At 42.5% G+C, this 20,578-nt stretch overlaps 1 protein-coding gene across 1 annotated transcript in view; it reads left to right on the top strand.

The window, feature by feature from the left end:
- LOC129783059 (netrin receptor DCC-like) overlaps positions 1 to 20,578 on the top strand; it is a 164,269-nt gene that overhangs the window by 36,243 nt on the left and 107,448 nt on the right. Inside the window, exon 2 of the mRNA XM_055792719.1 lies at positions 10,204 to 10,488. Within this exon, the coding sequence (XP_055648694.1) occupies positions 10,204 to 10,488 (285 nt within the window). The remainder of the gene's footprint in view (positions 1 to 10,203; positions 10,489 to 20,578) is intronic.

The raw sequence follows: 20,578 nt of genomic DNA, 5'->3' as shown, positions 1-20,578 counted from the left end.
TGTTCAATAAAATGCCAATTGGGTCTGCATTTCTCAAGTTGGTATTTGCCTCTGCCTGCATTTCTTCCAGTTTAATGGCCATGGAGAGTCCACTGTGCTCAGTTAATTCATTTATCGCACTGTATTTCAGAATTGGGCTTTGACATGCTTGTACCAAATTTGTCTCGTAAAAAAGATGGGTCACATGATTCAAATGTTTTACTGGCCTACCGATATATTAGTAAATCTGTCAGACCCAAATTACTAGCTGGTTTTAATTGCTTTTCTGAGGAAGCCGCTGATTGCGTGAGGGGTGGGGGCAATAGTGATTTTGCTGGTTCTAATGGTTAGGGAAAGAGGGTGGAGGCTGAATCCTAATGTGTGGAAAAGCATGTTTAGATAGATCTCCCATAAATAAATACTGTGGGCTTATGAGGAACTGATTATTGTAGAAAAATATTGCTACTTGTAATGGCAAAACAATTATAACCAGGTTCTTACGTGTTCAGCTGTGTAGCGTGTGATGTCTTCCCTAAGATAGGGTGGATTATATGCTGTTGCAATTTGTTCTTGAAGGCAAATTTTAAAAAAACCCTTCTAGCCAATATAATTAAAACCAAAACAATTTAGCCAGTTCTTGTATTTTGGGCACAGTTCTAATAACTTATGGGGGGAGGGGGGTATTTTTGTCCGTAACCTTTAGCTTTGCGATCATTATCATTAGCAAACATCACAGGGTTTATACTGTAAGGGAAAGGATGTGGCAGAAAAGAAGGATCTTAAAAACATGAAGCTTAAGTTCAATAGTGTTAGCCAACTGAGAAAAATAATTTAAAATCCCATTTAATGTCTCATTTAAGTTTTAAATGATTCCTGACATGGTTTTCTGCATGACTTTTAGGTTTTTTTGGATGGGCACCCTAGTATCATGCGTCATCTGTCAGAATCGCTTTTCCAATTACTTTGTTCTGTCTGCATTTTTCTCCAGGGTTTTTTTTGCTGGGGTTTTTTTTTTTTTTTTTTTTACCATGTGGCGCTTACCCTCATGTGAAGGGGATGTGAGGAGAGAGGTGTTGGAGGCTAGAGCTGCCCCGTGGGAGTGTGGCTCAAGCGTGCTGTCCCCAGGTTCATTGCCAGCCCCCGTAGCACTGTGGTTGACCATGGGCTGAGGGAGATTCCCACCTTTCAGGGGTGAATACAGTCGGGTTTGTGGTGCTCAGATCACACTTGGACAAATCCACTGGGATTTGGGTACGATAAGTAAGTAATGGCTATGCTTTGAACCTTCCTAGTGTCTGGAATGAGATGAGACAGACCTAAAGTGTGTTTTCATGCAGCACGTCAGGTAGTGGTCTAGAGAATTGATAAATTTTTCGGGGTTTCTTTTTCCTTCTTGTCTTTTGAACTATGTTGGAGCACTTGATAGAATGAATGCCTCCTTTGGCATAATGAAACCCACCAAGGATTCAACTGCTTCACATCCTGTGGGTTTGGATGTCTAAGCATCCTGTTGGTCTCATCTTTGTTAACGATGTAAGATACTCCTGGCCCATGCTCATGGACTCAAAGGCTTGATGTCCCTACTCTTGGAAGTTGGTCCAAACAAAGTTCCCTGACCTGTAGCATCCCTTGAATCACTAGTGGTGCGTCCTGCCCCTGAGGAGCTGCAGTTAGCAGAATAAATGGCTTTCAAAGATATTTTGTTCATCAGGCAGGAGCTGTGGAAATGAATGCCCACTGAGACAAACCCTTAAAGCATAAAATACTTGAAAGTAAGTAAAATGGACAGCACCCAGAACTTCTCAGGTGCTGCATTCACATCTTCTGCTTCAGTGTTCCCATCTTCATTTGGTTGTCAACACCTTACACCACCTTCTGCATCTTCTCCCAAGCAACTCCGGTGCTTGGGCTGTCAGGCCTCTTTCTCTGCCTTCAGGCATTTGAGAAAGAGCCATGTAGACCTTGCACGCTGATACGCAGCGCCCGGTGTGCATGGGAGGCCTTGTGCCTCCTCTCAATGAGTTAAAATAAATTTATCCTTATGTCTGAGGCATCTGGCATCTTGGATTCTTTCTTCTTGCAAGAACTCGCTCTGTGGTCTGTCCCAGTTCCCACTTGAGAAGGTCTGGTCTTCAGCACAGGCAAGATGAACGCTTGCTGAAGACGAGTGATATTTGATGACTGGGGGTCTTGAATTGATCTTTTCTTGAAATCGATATCGTGAGCCTGTGCCATTAAGGGCCTTACACTGGAGGACTGAAGCCTTGAACTTGATTTGATCTCATCAGGGGATGGTCAGTGGAGGAGGGGGCAGAGAAGAAGGGTTTTGCTACGAGTTGCGTTAGTAGTTCATATACATTCTGGCTCTTCAGAGCACTGTGGAAGGATGCTCGGGGAGCAGGATGAGGGGGAGGGACCGTACATCCACATTTTTTCTGCTGTTCCTCCTGGTAGCAAAGCCCCTACCCCTCCTTTCTCTGGACAGATGGACCTTCAGTGTGTTAGAACCAGTCCATTGCATCCTAAACATCTACTGCCATAGCTGGAGAGAGAACCACAGGTCACGGCGTTTCAGATGTCTGAAAGGTGAGGCTCAGAGCAGCTAGCCACGTTCAGAAGCTGCAGTGGATGGGGTGTGCATGGCACAGAGGTTTGTGGAAGCCTTACAGACATGCTGGCTCGTACAGGGCTCCACGTGGCTCATGGTTCACCCATGGCTGGTTGCTGATTCAATGGGCTTCCAGCTCTGGCTGCTGTTGTCCCCCAGTATCGCTGGGCTCAGTGCTGTCGGGGTAACACTGGAGCAATCCTCGCTGGTGGGAGCCTGGGTTGCTGGTTCGTTCTTTCTCCGGAGCTGGGGATGCCTCTGCCCTGCTTGAAGGCTTGGGTCATTTATTGGAAGGTGCGGTGGAGTTACACCTAATTACTCTGAAGGTCTTTTCAAGGTGGTTCTGAAGTACTTTAAATGAGGCAAGGCGCCGAAATATCATGTTACATTTGTAGGCTGTTACATCAAGAGCTTGCTGGTCCGCTCAGCACATCTTTATACTACTTCTACAGTGCTTTATGGAAGCCAAGTCACTGCTCTAAGTGCAAGGCTTTAAATATAATGGACTAAATGATGCTAGCACCAGTGAGCTCCCGGTGCAAGGCGCTCCAATGAGAGAGCCTGCATTTTTTATTGTTTTAATTAGAGCTTTTGCAATACGGCCCTTGTTAGATTCTTCAGCAATTAAAAAAAAAAAAAAAAAAAAAAAAAAGTCCTATTTTCTTCTCGGTTATTCCCTGTTTGAGGAGCAGAGTTGACTGTTTCATTGGCGACTGGCGGGAAGCCTGTTCTGCTCGCTGGCTGCCAGTCACAGGTGCTGGCAAGAGCAGCCGACAGGACGATGAAGAGATTTACACCCCCCGATTTGTGTATTAACAGGGGCAAAGTGGTGGGTGGACTTGTCGGTGGCTGATATTTTTTTCTCCCCGTGCAGGTGTATTGTACTACTGTGAACAGCGGGGAGGTGCTCCCAGAGATTCAGGACACCCCGTCAGGTTGTTAGCAAATACCAGCAGGTTTGTTGTTTGGAGTATCTGCTATGCTTTCTCCTCTTTGAGAAAGCAGGGGATTGTCTTAAGCTGAAAACTGCAGCTCTGTCTTTGTAGAAGACACTATATATCTCTCTCTATAGAGAGAGCTATAGGTGTGCATCTCTGGAGAGTTGTGTTCTGCCCGTGGCTAGAAGAAGGTCATTGTTTCAAGCCGTAATCTTGCAGAATGACAAATTTGGTGTTGGGGAACTCTGAAGTGCTGAAAAAAAATAGCTGTATAACGAAGAGGAAAAACAATCTTGAGGGTTGTACTTGAATGATTAAGTTAAAATTGAATTTCTGTTGCTCCGCACATACGGTGCATGCGTGGGACGTTCAGGCACAACAGCTTTGTGCTGGTGCTTTGAATCAGAAAGAAAGATCTGCGAAGACTAAGCAGAACTGACCATGAAGGCATTGGATCCTTGATGAAAATCCCACAAACACACCCCCCAGTATAAATATGTGGATGAAAAAAATAGATTGTTTCCATGCGTTATGCTGAGCAAAGCCAGCAAGTGAGCCACATAAAAGGTGACAAGTAAATTAGATTTTAAAATTCTTGCAGTTTTGATAATCTGAGCCGACATCGGCAACGCAGGCTAGGGAAAAGTCTCTTTCAGGAAAATAAGTTAATTTATTTCCTGTGATAGGTAAGAGGCATCAAAGGGCAGATCCTGGCTTCATCTTCCTTCAGCTAACCTTTCGTGGTGGAATTAGATTGCTGCCAAGAATTGGGGCTATAATAATTGTAATGGACTGTACATGCTGGGAGAGAAAATTGCTGTGCTGGAGACCTGGATGTGCCCTGGTACTAGAAAAGGGGAAATTTTCATCCTACACGGGATGTTCTGAGTTGTCTGTCCATGAGTTACGGTTTCTGTCTCCTTTATGGTGAGTCCAGCGGCATTTGAGTGAGCGTGTCCGCATCAGGGTAGGGCTGGTGGAGGAGTTCGATGGCTTCAGCTCCCCTGGCATTGCATGAAGAACCTGATCTAACAGTAACCTGTATGGCTTAAAACCTCCTCCAAAGGGGAAGGATGCCCGAGTAAAAAACCTCCTCCAAAGGGGAAGGATGCCCGAGTAAAAAAAACTTCTCCAAAGGGGAAGGATGCCAGAGTCAAAAACCTCCTCCAAAGGGGAAGGATGCCTGAGTAACGGGGGCACTTCCATGACTAAGGAGCATCAGGCTTTCAACACTGTGTCGAACCCAAACTCTCCCCTAAATCCTCTCTTACGTGCCATTTCCATATATACACACAACGAGCTATTGCTTTTGCAGCCCACTAAAATCCATGCCTGGTTTCTTTGCCTTTGCTATAAGCTGACCGAGTACAGAGATTCCCTCCAGAGCTGTGGTCACCTCCATTCTCCTTTTCCCAAAAGGGCCACAGAGCTTGGAGGGCTGGCTAAAGACTGGAGGACCTAACAGCAAGGATGCCAAGGTGCATTTGCTGGTACGATAATTGAATGCCAAGTACAAGGTGCAGCACTAATTGTCTCGCCCCGAAATGGGAAGGCTGAAAAAGCGATGGCAGTTTGGCTCTCCTGAAATGAGGCCAAATGCTTTGTTTGGCTTGGAGTTTGGGATGGAGCTCGCTGGAAGCATCTAAGCTGCTTTCACTCCCCTGGCACAAAGCAGGATGAGTCACTCCTCGATCCAAAAGCGATGAGACACATGCTAAGAGGGCAGCAGAAAAGCATGTGAAGTAGGTATTTTTAAGGCACTTGCGCAATGAATATTAAACATAACGGTGTCTGTTTAAGCTCGTTCTTTTCTTTTAAAGGTATTTGCTGATGGTGGTCCCTAAGTTTTCTCTGCAGGAATTACATTTTCAATCCCTCTTCAGTAGAGCCCACAGGCTTGATTTGTACTTTAAACTCATTCCCTTAGGAGGATTTTCCTCCTTTTTGCTGGAAAACTGAGAACTCCGCATGAACCTGACACTCCTCTCTCCCCCTTGGCTAATCAGTTTGTGGGTACCGCAAAAGAAACTCCCACTCAGTTTTATGGAAAAAGGAGGATACGTATTTATAGAAGAGCTTGGGAAAGCTCTGTTCAAACCCCTGCTTATGTTGGATTTTGCCGGTGACCTTGAGCAAGCAACTCAGTCGCTGTAGCAGTTTCCAAAGTGCCTAAGAAGCCAGAGGAACTCTTCTGAGTTAAAGCTGCCACATTTCATAAGCTGGCGGGATGCTGGTTTCCATGGCTTTGTCGCCTTTCAATAATTTTAACCTTTATCTGAGAGATTCCATTCCTCATCTATGAAATGGAAATATTATCTCTTGTTTACGTAATACAAATTGAAGGCTGGGATGTGCTCAGTTATGTACACAATTATTTCTACTAATTATTACGTAAGTGTGTGTATATATATAAGGCTATGTAACTAGCTGCATTTCAGTTAATCTGAAGGTATTTGGAACTGCTGGCCCACTTTGTAAGTAATTACTTGGCATCTCAATACGCAATTTCAATGCCCACATTGATCCTTCTCTTCTGCAGACTTGAAGTCTGACTTCTTAAATCAAACTTCCAGACTTTACACTGTGCCTGCTCTCCCCGTGGCCGCAGCCCTGGATGCTGAGCGGCACAGGCAGCTGCAATGGTGGGTTACAACTGAGACCCAGGGAAAACAAAAGGAGGCAAATGAAGAGTTGTCTAGATTTATTTTTAAGGATGCTGTGTTGCTCTTTGAAATTCTCAGTTACTTTTCAGCATCTTATTTTTTGATGGAACAGTTTCTCTGATGTGCGATAACTATATTGTCATTACCCATAATTTATGTACTTTCAGCCAGCTGTGCTAACTTCTAGGGAAGTTTGTTCATGTGTATCTCCAGGGAGGAGAAATGAAGGCAATCCTATGTTCACATCCTAAATCTCAATCATGGGACCTGCGTATTCCCTGATTCCTGGTGTATTTATATGTGATGTGATCTACCAGTAGGGACCGTGTCTGTGTGTTGCAGTTGGAATCTTGGTACTTCATGTTCAAGGATGAAGTTTTACAGGATTTAAATGGGCTCTGTGCAGGCAGAATGCATACTGAGTGTGGTTTGCATTTAAAAAAAAGAAATAATCTAGCCTTATTTGTAGTGGTCATTTGCGTGCTTTGTGGCAAATGGGTTTAACCTCCATCTCTATAAACCTCAACTGCCCAAATTTCATACATAAACCATGCAAAAGCATAAAATAGCTTGTTACTATTAATTTTATTGTATTATTAAAATGCTTCCTTTTGAATTCTTTTCATTAGGCTGATAGTGTTAGGGGTGGCTGCCTGGTACCCCAGTGTGGGAATTCCCCGGCTGGCAATATTGCTGAATGCATGTTGGTAACTCGATTATTTTTTTGTTTTCCATCTGATTAGTTTCTTTTAAACCAGAAGCTTGCCTGTACAGCTTGTAATCAGTTCTATTTCCTCGGAGATGTACGGCTTCCAGTACCAGAAGGTGGGGTTTGCAGCAAGAAGGGCAACATTTTTATGTAGCTCCAGTTTTGGTACACGAAGTCGGTACTTGGGTTATTTGGTGAAGTCTCTAGGTCTTGTGCAGATAATTCTGCCGCACATTACTCGGTGCACATCTTTTCGGAATTGTAAACTGCAGCTAGCGAATGAAAAAGACTATCGAGTGACTAAACTACAGTACCTTTTTGGAAAGCAGCCCATGGAAGACAGAATTAGACAGCAGTTTCTAAAATATTTACATTTCTAGACGCACTCATCCATGCTTGCTGCCTTTCCTATTTTCTGAAGCAAGCCGATGGAAATCACTCTTTTTCATTATCCTGGTTTTTTGCTCTTCAGCTATTATGTGAATTGAAAGTGAAAAAAAAAGGTCTGGTCTTGATGTTAAGTAACCTTGCAGACTTTAATTTGAAACAAACAAAGCATTTAAAGTGGTTCTTCTCGGGGGGATTGTACTGAGTGCTACTAAATTGCTGAATATTTAATAGCTAAAAGAGTTCCAGACCCTGAGGTCTGTCCCCCAAATGATAAGCCTTTTTATTAAGTGAACTTTAATTGCTTATAATTGGGTCTTCTGTAAGGAAAGATGGGGATCCTGATAAGCTGCCAACCAGCCTACATGGCAAATCGGAGTTGGGTACTGCTTCCAATTAAGTTTTTCTGAGTAGGTTTGGGTATAATGAAGGGAGGTGCATCTGTGACCCTTTGGCTACAGAGCGAAGCGGCACTGAGGATCTGCGCTGTTTAATTCTAGAGCCTGTCGCCGAATATGACTTTCTCAGAATGTATTTGCTGGTCCGTTCCCTTGAGCCAGCTCCCGACAACTCAAACATCTGTGTAGTTTCAAAAACTGTCTTTAAAATAAATCAGCGTAAGCCAGGAGAGCTGTAAAAAGACACAGTGATAGTTTTAAGGTCTCATATATTACAGTCCTGCAGAGAGATGAAGGAGTTCTGTACATAACCATGGAAAAAGGTGCTTAGTGTCTTCTCATTGGGACACAGCAAAAAGGGTTTTGCCACATCCTGATCTCTCGTGTAGATTTTATGGAGTGTGTTTTTTCAGCTTTAAAAGAAAAAAAGAGTTGGGATACCTGCAGAAAGGAGATGGTGTGGAAGCAGGGCAAGATGTGAGCTGGCTGGGTGCAAGGGCATGGGAGGTATGGTGCTGCCATGGAAAGAAAAGAAATCCCTCGACAGCAATTGTTTTAGTCCTTATTTTTGCAGTAAATTAGATTTAGCTCTCTTTCCTCTTGGAAAAATGTGCAGTTTTCAACAGCTTTCCAGGTCTGTTCACACTGTGTTTATCTTCAATTATATATATATATATATTTGTTGTTAAAGTGTCGGATGTTTCTATTTTTCTTGCTTGCACCAGCTTTACTGGGGGTGCAAAGCTGTTAGCTGTGCGTCTGTGCCAATAGCTCGGCTGAAAAATAGCATCCTCACTGCAACGGGGAGGCGTGCGAGGGTGCAGCGGGTGGATGGGGTTGGGTACCACTTCCTCTTCTTCCCTCGTTTTGTTCCCTGTTCCCAGTGATTAGGAAATGCCACTGCCCACACAACAGCAGATTCATGTCAGCTCTTTTTTTTTTTGGTGTGTGGAAATACCATTAGGAAGCCTGCGCTGAGCCAGTTTTAGCCTTGCTGAAGAATTCCCCTGCTTCAGCTCATGGCAGCGCATCCCCCTGGCTGCACAATCTCATCCTCGCAGGTGCTCTGTGAGACAGGAGAACTGAGAGAAGACATGGGGGGGTAGATATTCCTCACACCAGCAAAGAGGTATTTGAACTGGGGAACGAACATGGGGCTCCCACTCAAACACCTTTCCCAGTACAGGATCTCAAACGCCCTTCCCAGTACAGGATCGTTCCCCACTACACCAGTTTGCTGAATATTTGGGTGGTGTTTTAATGCTGAGAAAGTTGGGGGGTTTTATTCTTTGCTTCCTCAGCTTCTTAATAGCCTGTAATGACAGCTCCATTTTGCAAGCCTTTGCTGAACACCAGCTGACATAATCTAAAAGATACTTGTTTCCTATATATTTTCTGGTGGCTTTTAGTGTCATCTTTTCAATTTATTTTTTTTTGCTCTGTCAAACACATGATGCCTGTTTGCACAGACTTCTGAGTGATGGTATGTACTTGTATGGCTTCAGATAGTCCCTGAAGGCAGGCACCTGTGCCCAGCTGGACTGGTGGCTGCTCGGGTCATTTCTGGGGATCAACCAGGACGAGAGCCACAGCAGGTCCCCAAAATACATCCTCACCATCTCCAGCACATCCCTGATCCAAGCAGTTGCTTCAGCATATCTTGATTTGTCTTTCTTATATTTGGCTTGAAGGACGACTGATTCCCCCCCCCCCCCCCCCTTATTTTCCTTCAGTATGAGTTTATCTATCAGTAAAGCAATGATGTTTTGATGCTTCCAGGTAATAAAATCCATGAGCTTGACATCTTTCACATGCACTTTGAATCCTGCAGTGTTCTGTTCTTGCTGGGTTTTTCTTCTGTAGCAGCTGAAGGCTGTGGTCCTCGTGTTTTCCCACCAAGTGGGGCTGGGGCACCTGGGGGTTGTGCAATTAAAGCTCCCAGTTCTTCTCTCCCGCCCTCATTAGTCAGAAATGTTTCATGGAAAAACAGGCACAGGCCATTCCCTGTTGGAAATATTTTGCTTGTGTGACCCAAGTGAATTAAGGGGTTTTTTTAGAGTATTTTTCCTTTTATTTGGAGGGAAGAGGAAATACAGCGACATGTGACTGTATCATTTTCTTAATGCTTTAAATTTAAAACCTCAGGTAGGTTTAGTTGTGCTTTCCTTTGAATGCCAGCCTGTTCTGAGCAGTTTGGATAGCATGAGAGCGTGTCCGTACTTTGTTAAAGTTTTTCCTGAGTGGGTTTGTAAGTAACAGGTGCAATTTGTTACTCTGTATGCTGATAACACATCTTTTCTTTGCTGTTAATGAGAGTAATTTACAAAGTAAAGTGTTAGTCAAGCCACCATTATAGCAATCTCCAAGTAGTTTTCAGAATAGCACACAATTTTTTCTTTTCCTTATTTTAGTCTGGATTTGTTAGCAAAATTCAAATCAGCGTGGAAACAGCATACAACGTCTATTTTCAGCATCTATATAATTGGGTTTGTTTTGGTTTTTTTTTCATTTGCCTTTGCAGGACCACTGAGGTTTCTTTCCCAGACAGAATCTGTCACGGCTTTTGCAGGAGACACGATTCTGCTGAAGTGTGAAGTCGTTGGGGAGCCCATGCCCGCGGTGCACTGGCAGCGAAACCAGGAGGACCTGTCCCCAAGCCTGGGTGACACGCGTGTGGCCGTCCTGCCCTCCGGAGCTTTACAGATCAGCAGGGTTCAGCACGGGGACAGCGGGGTCTACAGGTGTCTGGCGAAAAACCCAGCCAGTTCGAGAACTGGGAATGATGCAGAAGTCAGAGTTTTGGCAGGTAAGAACCACCGGACCCTTCTGCATCGCCCTTTTTCTCTGTTCTGGTCTTGTCCTTTTGGTTGTCTGAAAGAACAGCCCTCGTGGGGCAGGTAGGCTGATTTATCCCACTTTTTCTCCAGTTACTTCAACAAGTTTCCAAGGTCTTCTTCACAGGGAAGAGCCTGGAGACCTTTAGGAAAGCAGTTGGATGAGGAGAGAGATGACACCGTAGGGAAGTATTCCTGCTGCCTAACTACAAGGACCAAATTTAGATCTGTATGAAGCTGGTCTCCTTTTTTTTCCATGGTCAACGGAGCGAGAGAAATACTTCCCATCTCAGCATACCATGATTTTTGTCCCAGAGAACTCTCTGGAAGAGCTCCGCTGATGAGAAAGGCAGTCTGTTGGGACTGGCTGCTGGATGTACCTCCTCAAAATTAGGCTGCTGGGATACTTCAGTGCCTGGTGTCATATGCCCAGAGCGTGGTTTGGGATCTGACACAGTTTAGCTGTGACAGGTAATGTTCCGAATTTCATGGCCCGGTGAGCATCTTGCTCTCCCTCTTAAAAAACTCATTAGCTTAATAGATGGTTACCACTGTGGTATAGCATCAAGAACTGAGCACCAGAAGAGTGGTTGCAAAAGGTATTGCTGCAAATTCTCCTTCCCGCTAACTTGTAACTGCTAATTAAACCGGGCAGATGTTGCGTTTTTATAATTTTTTTTTTTTATATATATATATATGCATTTTCTAGACAAATGATTTTGGTTTGCCTGATTTCTCCCTGAGAGGGGATGGAGCAGGATTTTCTGACTTCTAAGCTAGCCCAAATATATATATTTGGAATCAATATCCTGTAGGAATCAGGAAGGCCAGGATCAGGGAATGTGTCCATGGACTAAGGCAAGCCAAGCTTGATGCGTGCATCCTTGCTGCTTGGAGTGGTCTGTAGCTCAGGGGCTTATGGCGATGGAGTTTGGGGTGTTTAGGATTTGACACCAAAAAAATAAACCACCCCCAAACTCTAAACTTAGGATTACAAACCCAAGCCCGAATCCTCACACTCTGCTGCAGTAGTAGCTATTGATCCTTTTCAGAGCCACAAAGCAAAGTAACAGCCAGGAGAGTTGGCAACAGGAGACGACCACATCACCTGGAGTACCCTGAGAGGTTTTTTTTTCCTAGCTTTCTTCTCCCTCCCCCCGAACTTGCAGCTGGCCTCTTTAGGGTGGTCCTGACCCCCAGAGTGCCCCCAGGGTGGCTGCTCTTGAGGCTTCAAGCTCACTATCAGCCTCGGAGCCTGTGCCGTTCCTCATGCACTGGGCAGCACCAAGGCATTCCTGCCTCTGTGTTAGTAACAACAACAAGATCCAGGGTGGGGTGGGGTGGGATGAAGATATATATTTTTTTTTTCAGATGTTTTTATTTGAAATTAAGAAAAGCACAAAATTTTGTATTTTAAGACAGACCTGGAAGATTTCTCTTCGCCTCCTCAGAGTATTGTTAATTTGCCATGCATCTCCATTTCTGATGGATTGTGGATGGATTGATGTTTGTTCCTTTTCCCAGTTTCGGTCGTTAACATCCTGGCTAAATGGCCTCTCTCAGGCTGTCTATAGGAGAGAGGGGAATTAATTTATCTCTTCCTAGCATGTTAAAATTTTATACCAGGGAAACAGTGGAGCAAATAATGAGGAAAATATATAACAAGGAACTAGTGGAGTCTGTCAGACTTTGGCTTAGGGCAAGCAGCACAAGGTCTCATTTCAGGATAATGTGAGCAGACAGCAGCTTTTATAAGAAATGAGTGATGCTCCTGAAACAAAAATTCAGATCTTACTGAGCCTCTTGGGATTTTTTTTCTCATGTGCATGCTTTGATGGTTCAGAGCTATCTGATACTTCACTGCTAATTCTGCCTCTCCTGTTTTAGCTTGTTGGGAGAAATCTGTCTTCAGTTGCAACTCTCCTCTTCCATAATTAGTGAAGGCAGAATACTCTTGTTGGCCTTTTTCCCCTGGTTAGTGAGGAGAAAAAAAAAGAAAGTCTTAAATCCTATTCAAAGGAATAGGCAACAAAACAACAACCAAAAAAAGTGTAGGTAGTATCTTATAATTCTGTATTTTAAAAATGCTGCTTCTTCCCCAGATGGTGGTTGTGATTTGTTTGAATGCACAGCACATCTGTTGGGATTTGTGGCAAAGCTGACCGCAATCCTGGCAAATATTTGCTGAAGTTCTCTACAGCTGCTTCCAAAGAGAACACAAGAAAGATGTATGAGGGATAAACATCTTTTGTCATTTAATTTCTTTAGTCAAAGTGCCTGTGGCTTAAATACTTGATTTGGTATTACGGTGGGTCTGCAGATATCTGTATCTCCTCTTGATAGAAAAATTCATCATCCAACATGAAGACAGGTGAGAAAACCAAAATATTTGGATGAAGGAATTATGGATTTCCTGGACCAAAAAAAAAAGTATAATTCACCTTATCCCGGACCCAAGCCTGTAGTTTAACTCGCCATGTAAATGAGGGAATAGTTGAGCCTTTAACCTCCGTTACCAAAGAGGAGTTTGTAGGTGCTCGGTGTGTCTATAAATGTGGGGCAAAGCACTGGGCACGAAGATTTTACTTCAATAACTAGAAAAGGCTTTAGAAGTGACTGTTTGGAAGTGTTTCCTATGTTTGATTCTGCCTGGGGAGGGTCTGGAAGGGGCTGATTCTCCCCTTGGTGCATCCAAAATGAATTTTACAGAGCTCCAGCCTTGCAAAATCCTCCCCCAGAAACCGTATGCCACGAGAACGGGTCTTGAACGGTGTTTATTGAATAACCCCAACAAACCTGAGCAAAACTCTTGACGGGTTTTTAACATGTCAGGGTTTTATTTATTGCTCTTCAAATTAAGAGTGGCCGTTGCAACTGTTTGCAGAAGGCTCATTTCAAATGCACGTTTTTTCCACTTTTCTAATTGAAGTGCTCTTCTTTTCTCTGGGGTCTAGAAACTTAATCCCAGGTGAAAAGTTTCAGCAAATACTGAAAGCATGAGGAAATACATATTGAGATAACTACATGCACTCACCTAATTAATTTAGAAGGATTAATGCTACTATATATATAAAAAAAAAAACAACAACAAAAAAACCCCCAAACCAACCCCCACAAAAGTTCTTATACAAACCAGCGTGAAGGAATTAATTCTTAGCTGAATTCATTGCTTCTCGAAATTGAGTAAGTTTCTTTGGGAGGTCTGTACACTCCAGGAATACAAATGATGTTTTAAAAGCAGAAGTTGAGTAATTGGATGTCTGAAAGCTATTAATTCTCGATTTCTAAATAATACTCCTGCATTTATCGTTAGCTATTGAAGTAATTTGCCACTGGACTATTGTCTGTCGTGGAGGTTCCTTCTCTGGCCCTGAGCTTGGCTGCTGAGCTACTGTTCAAGATGACGGTAACAATATCACATAGTTCCTTTATAGGTCATGCAAATACCGTTTGGCTGCTGCTGGGTGATTCCACTCCTTCCTCGCCGTTGCATTCCTGAGGAGGCAGCAAAAAGGACCAGGCAGTAAACGCATCCCACCAGCAGTAGGGCAGGAGAGGGGTGGTGGTCGTGTTTGAGTAACTGCATACATCAGGAGCTGAGGCTTGCTCCCATGCTTAGGAACCTCCCTTCGTTAAAAGAAAAGTGGTTGTGTTGTTAATCTTGGTTAAAATACAGCGCAATGTCGTGGTACTGATGGAGTTTTGCAGCTACCATTGTTTCGCCTTGATTTTTCCGTAGTCATGTTAATAGAGGAAGCATATTGTCTGAGGGCATCCCATCTGGGAAACGAAAGGGGTGGAATATACTGGATTACATTGTATGGTGTGTTTGTTGTTTATTAGGAGTTTTATAGTTAAACTTAGCCTGGAGGAGGGTCTGACCGAGCTGGAGCATGCAACCTCTCTGAAGCTCAGCCATCAGTTCCTCATACAAGACGTGGAGCCTGGATCTGTTACCGAAATCTCGGAATGAAGAACTTATCAACACCAATGTGATGTAGATAAGCAGACACTTCTTTATTAATGGCCGGGTGCGTGAGTGAGTCCTCTCACGATCAACGCATACCAAGCTTCAAAATCAGATATCATATATAGAACTTATTCATACGTATTCATTAAGTATTCATGAATAACCATGATATTTCCCATAAATCATTAACATATTCTCCTCCCATATCTGATTCTGTGCAATAGAGCTTAGAAAGGTCCGGTAATGGGTCTGGGGTACTATTTGGGTAGGTGGTATATGAGTCGGTGGTCGCGATCTCCCCCTGCCGGAATTACCTTTTACTAAAGTTCACGGTTTCTTGGCAGGCAACTACAAGCTGTTCCAGTCGACTCTTCCCAATTTCCATTAATCTCATATTCTGACATCTCAATACACTTTCTATATACAGAAGACTGGTCAGATACAAAGAAACCTTTCAAACCCTAAATTATTACTTAAGTTTCAACAATGGTTCCAGCCCATTCTTCTGGCCTTAGTACAAGATGTACAGAGGGTCTCCTAACAGCTTTTACTAAATAATCATAAGTTTCTTCAAAATATATTTTTATCCTCCTATATTTCTATTCTATAAAATAACTCTATAAAATCAAATAATCAAACAAATAAAGTCAATCAATCTTAACCTTTTAACAAATCGATAACAGATCGGGTGCGGAGATAAGATTTCTTCTCATCTTTTCTACCCCAGGAGGATCCCTGTGTTGATGTACATTCCCTAACAGCCACTAATTGTTTAAATCAGGTCTTTTACCTTAGTCTTAACCTCCTCAGCTAGTACTCAACAGTGTTTATTCTTAGATGAAAACAGATTTGCAACAGATGTGGCCCACTTAAAATACATATTAAACTTGTGAATTATTCTTTTTGAAAAAATCGAACTAATTTCCCATTTATGTTCTCCAGCACCTATTTGCTGCAGGGGTGTCTTGCCCTAATTCTGCTTAGTACATATAAAAACCAACCAGTCAACAACAAGAACCAACCAAAAAAAACCAAAAACCCCAACAGTCCCAATTGTGGCATCCAGATGTGCAAATTGCAGGGTGATGCAGGATGCCAGAGCTGGGTACCTTCCACAGAGGGTACCAGATGATGATGTAAGCAAAGCTTGTTTGGATGCTCGTTTACCAGCAAGGTGATGCATGGGAGCCTCTGCTTAGAGCTGAGGGTGCGTGGGAAGGGATGGATTTCTGCTAGGTGAATGCCAACTGAATAGAAGCTTCCAGTTTGAGTCAGTAGTTGAGGGAGTGGCTGTCGATAAATTAATAGTTCAGTGAAGAATTAAGAGTGTTTACTGTATGGCACCTTCCTTTTGGTAAACATGGGGGAGATTTTGTACTTCATCCAGCAGATCTTTATAGACTTGCTGTTAGCGTGCGCTCTCTAAGCACTTACTTGGGGGGAAAAGGCTCTTTAATCTGCAGGGTTTTATAAACCGCATGAAAAACTAATGACTAGAAACCTGAAGCTATGCTCTTGCAAGCAGAGGAAAGTTTAAACACTTAAACCCAGTAATAGCCATCGGAATTGTTTATTTTTGTACTGAATCTGTGAAAAACGCAACAGCAGTTGCATTTAAATCAAGGTGGGTTTTTTAGTCGCTGCTCCTCCTGCCTTACAAAACAAGCAACAAAAGGATCAAAAGCCTTGTCCTGAGCAGCGTGCTCGGTGAAGGCATCCCTTGTGCTGCTGAATTGCCAGAATTTCTAGCAACAGTTGCGTTTTTGTCTCATTAGGAGAGAACCACTTGGGTGGGGTATGCCCTGTTACAGAATATGCTGTGTTTCTTAGTGATAGTCTAATTATTCCGATTTTTTTTTCTTTAAATATTGGTAGTATTTGGATCACTTGGGAGAAAGATATTTTCCTGTTTGGGAAGTATACCCACATAATAACTTCCAGTATCTGGGTTATTCCTGATTCCAGCTGCCCAAATGAATAGAATTGCTGAGGTCGCTTTATAAGCTGGGTACATTCTGACCTTTAAGCAAAAAAAAAAAAAATGATAAATTTACAGTGCTTATTAATAATCCAAGGGAAAGAGCTATTTTGCCTCTTTCCCCTGGTTAAATCTGATTAGTGCTGAAGTAATCTCTTACCTAATAGGTATAAATAAATATAAATATAAATATAATAAATATAAATAGCAGTGTCCCGTTGTGGGGAGGGAAACCGCGGAGGCAGCAGTGCCGTTGGGGTGTGCTCTTAGCGTGGAGCTGATGTGAGGAGCAGCGCCATCGCAAGATTAGCACCTGATAGTTGGTACAGAGGGGTTTGCTGAGCACCTGCCTGGCTCCTCGCCCCATCGGTGGTGAGGAAATAACGCGTAAAGTCATCGGCGATGGCACGAAATGAGATGACGGGCTGTATGAGCTGTGTTGGAAGCACAGCTTGAGTTCAGGACAAGGGCCTGAAGGGTAGTGTAGAATTTATTGCTGAATGTATTTGGAAGCAGAAGGTGTTATTGGGAAGGTTCCTGGTGTATGGGTAACCTTAGGCAATGGAACTGGCTTGAGGCTGCCGATTCTGGCAGCCGGAGGACTGTAGGCTGCCTGGTGGATTTGGTTCCGCAGGGAAGCTCAAGGCAGTTCCCTTTACATTTCATCACAGATCCCGCTTGCAAAATGTACTCCGCAAAGAATCCCAAACAGAAAAGAGAATTCTGTAGTGTTGGGAACAGCCTTGGCGTTCCTGCTTTGAGATTGTGGCACTAGAGCTTTAATATGGAATATTATTTTATACTACTACTAACAGCATCCTATGAGTGACTGTTAATGACTATGACTATTATAGATACCAAACAGCAGAGGTGACGGATGTAACTGAAGTCTGCATTCAAGTTTGGCTTTTTATGAACTTGCATTTTATATTTTTATTAGGTTTGTTTCTTTTAATTGCATGAAACGCATTGTTTTCTTCTCCGGCCACTAAACCAATTTGCTAGCAAAACATACACAACTGTCTTATCACTGCTACGTTTTGTAAAGTTATTGCTTAAATCAGAACAGAATTCCCCTGTACAGGAGTCAAATTAGCAGCCAGAGAGAATTTCAGTGGAATAAATCAGATGGCTATTGGGGAATTCCAAGTGTATTTTTATATATATGCAATAAAATGTTACTGTAACACCCTGGAAGGACAGGCAGCCTTAACTGAAAACCCCAGCAGTCTGGTTATGAAGAAATTAGGAAAAAATTGAAAATTGGAGCAAGTGATCTGATAATAGTAATTATAAAATAAAAACCAGCATTTGTGGGGAGTCAAAAGAGTTGCAGACAGGGAAGACAGCAAGAATCAATACAGTTCAGGGTGCAAATGTTTTTCGAACCTAGCTGAAACAATATTTCTAAGAATGGGTGAAAGTGGTAGAACTTGTTTCAGTATTTAAAGGGCAGAAAAGTTAAGAACCACTACTAATTAAAAAAAAAAAAAGTGCCTGTACATATGGCATTGATTATTTCACAATAATTTTATATTAAAAATAAAAATTACTACTACCATGACATGAGTGGCTTAAAGCTTGTCTAAAACCAGATGTTTTCAGGTCATTATACCCAAGTGAAAATATAGCACCTGGAGAAGCTGAGAAATTCTCCGGACCATTAATTCTTGACCATAACTTTGGAATACTGAAGATTCCAGTGATCTGGAACTAACCCAAACTTTGAGTACCTGATGGTTTGTCAAGCTGGCATCTTTACGACACAAAATAATGGGATTGTCCATGCAATGAAAACAATTTGGTATCAGTGTATCAAAACAGGTGATGTCAACATAATTTTTGATGATTATTTGTATCATTGTAGTAGATTTCTTGGAGGGTTCCTTGCCTAAGACATTAGGGAAATTGAAAATCAGTATAGCATCTATATGCTACATCAGATTGATAGCAGTCAGGTCTCCAAATAGAAATGGTTACTAAGGAGATATTCATTTTTTTTTTAGGAGAGTCCTCAGTAAGAGCCAGAGAGGTGTTCTTGAGTCCATACTCTCTAATATACTCTAATATGTTGCGTGTCTGACTAGTGACCACGTGTTCAGAAATTTTGGAGGGGGCTTAGAGAACGGCCATCAGAAAAGGTTGTCCCAGTTACCATTTATAAGCCGCAAAGTGGTTAGAGGCTCCTACTTGTTTTTTCAACGTTGACTAAGCGAGTCTTTGATTTTTTTTGTTTTAATTATTTTGTTTAACTCAAACCAGACTAGGACTGGGCATGACATCTCTCTCGAGTTACATTCGTAGGGCTGCATCAAAAACCTTGTTGTAGGTTATTCTCTGCCTTCAGTTACTACCTGGATCAAATCGCTGCTCTTTAATTGCTTGTGCTTTGCATCTGAAGGACAATGTAGGTCTGAAATAGTGTCTGCTGACACTGCTGCTCAGCTGAAAGCAGGAGTGTAAATGTGTTACTACTTGCTCGCCTCTGCTCTATTCCCCATTTTGGGGATAGGAGATAATGTAGTTGTGGAGCAGTTCCTCATTCTGTTTCAATTTTGCCTCTAAAACTTTAATGGCCAGAGAAAAAGCTCGCTCCTTTTGTCTTGCAAATACAAACCAGCTGTGTCCCTTCTCTACCCCTGCAGTAATAAATTTTGTATTTTTATTTTTTTTACCTAAGGATCTCAAAGAACAAGTCAAAAGCCTGTAAATTTTTTTATCTTCATTATGGATGAGGAAACAGAGCCTCTCGCCAGAAATCATTATTAAAGCTGGAAACAGGACCCCTGATGTATAGCCTCATGTTCCAGCGGCAACTTGGCACAGTTTTCCTTGTACTTTAGTTAATGTATTTTGAAGTTACTACAGTAAGAAGAATGTCTTCACGCCCTGATGCATGCCGGGGCTAATGTTACAATCTGTGTGTGTCCTTATTACTTAAGATGCTCCTGGTCATGTCACATCCCCCAGCTCTGCCGAGCCAGGCTGGTGGTTTTTTGGGGGGTGGGGGGTGGGGAAAGGAGGGTTGAAGCAGGAAAATGCTAGCAAGGGGGTTGGGAGGTGGAGGCAAAAATAAAGCCGAATCCCAAAGTAGTGACTGTGTTCTGGTTATACATTTTAATGCATTCTGTATATTGAGAGATCGGTATCATTTTAATGACGGATTTCTCCAATGCCGTTCCCACATAACCCTTGCTTTCTCATTGGGATTAAGTGCTCAGCCTCTAGGCGTGATGGTGAGTCCAGGTTGGGGAATTTTGCCGGCCTGCCTTCACTGCCAGCAGAGAGCAAAATTGGGTTTTCTTTGGTGTAAATCTTTATCTCTTTTTAATCGAATTTAGAAATGTGACTATGAACACTTAGAGAGATAGTCCGTCACATCAGTGTCACATTAAAGGCATCACAGTTCTGGAATTTGCAATATAAAAAGTACTGCAATAAAAAAAAGTATATATACTGGAAAAGTAAAATATTATCCAAATACTCTCAGAAAAAAATTTCATGGGTATGATACAATGGGAGTCTTTTGTCAATTGAACAACACTTACAAATGCATTATAGCACAAAGCAGCTTAGCGCGGGGAGATGCCGTACAACGGGATGCAACACATTTTTATGAAAGCATTTCTTTTTTTTTTTTTTTTCTCCCCAGTATATAACGTAGCAAAAATACTGCAGTAACATTTTTCTCCTTGAGTGCCGAAGCGGTGTCTGTATTGCTGAATCCAAGTGAACTGCTTGCAACTTCACCTGCCTTGAAAGAGAGAAATGTGATGTCTCCAGTTCTGCGTGCTTTAAGACCAATTTGGTATCGGTGAAATACATCCACAGCACTCATTAATGCATATTGACACCTGTCTGAGGGTCTGAGAGAGCAGTTAGTGGCTGGCTGTGAAGTATGCTGCCAAAACGTGGTAGAAGCTCTGCCTTCGACATAAGTATGAGGGGGGAAAAAGAAATAATTCAGGACCTTTCCCTGCTGAGATTATATAATGTCCTCAGTTAATCATAAAATATCTCAATTATTCCATTAACCATCTATAAAAAGGAGATAAAATGACTTATCCTAACAAGGCATTGCAAAGATGTATATATATATATACATTATTTTTTT

This window comes from Falco peregrinus, chromosome W (assembly GCF_023634155.1).
Source record: "Falco peregrinus isolate bFalPer1 chromosome W, bFalPer1.pri, whole genome shotgun sequence".
Lineage (NCBI taxonomy): Eukaryota > Metazoa > Chordata > Aves > Falconiformes > Falconidae > Falco > Falco peregrinus.
This window is presented reverse-complemented; position numbering and strand designations above follow the sequence as displayed.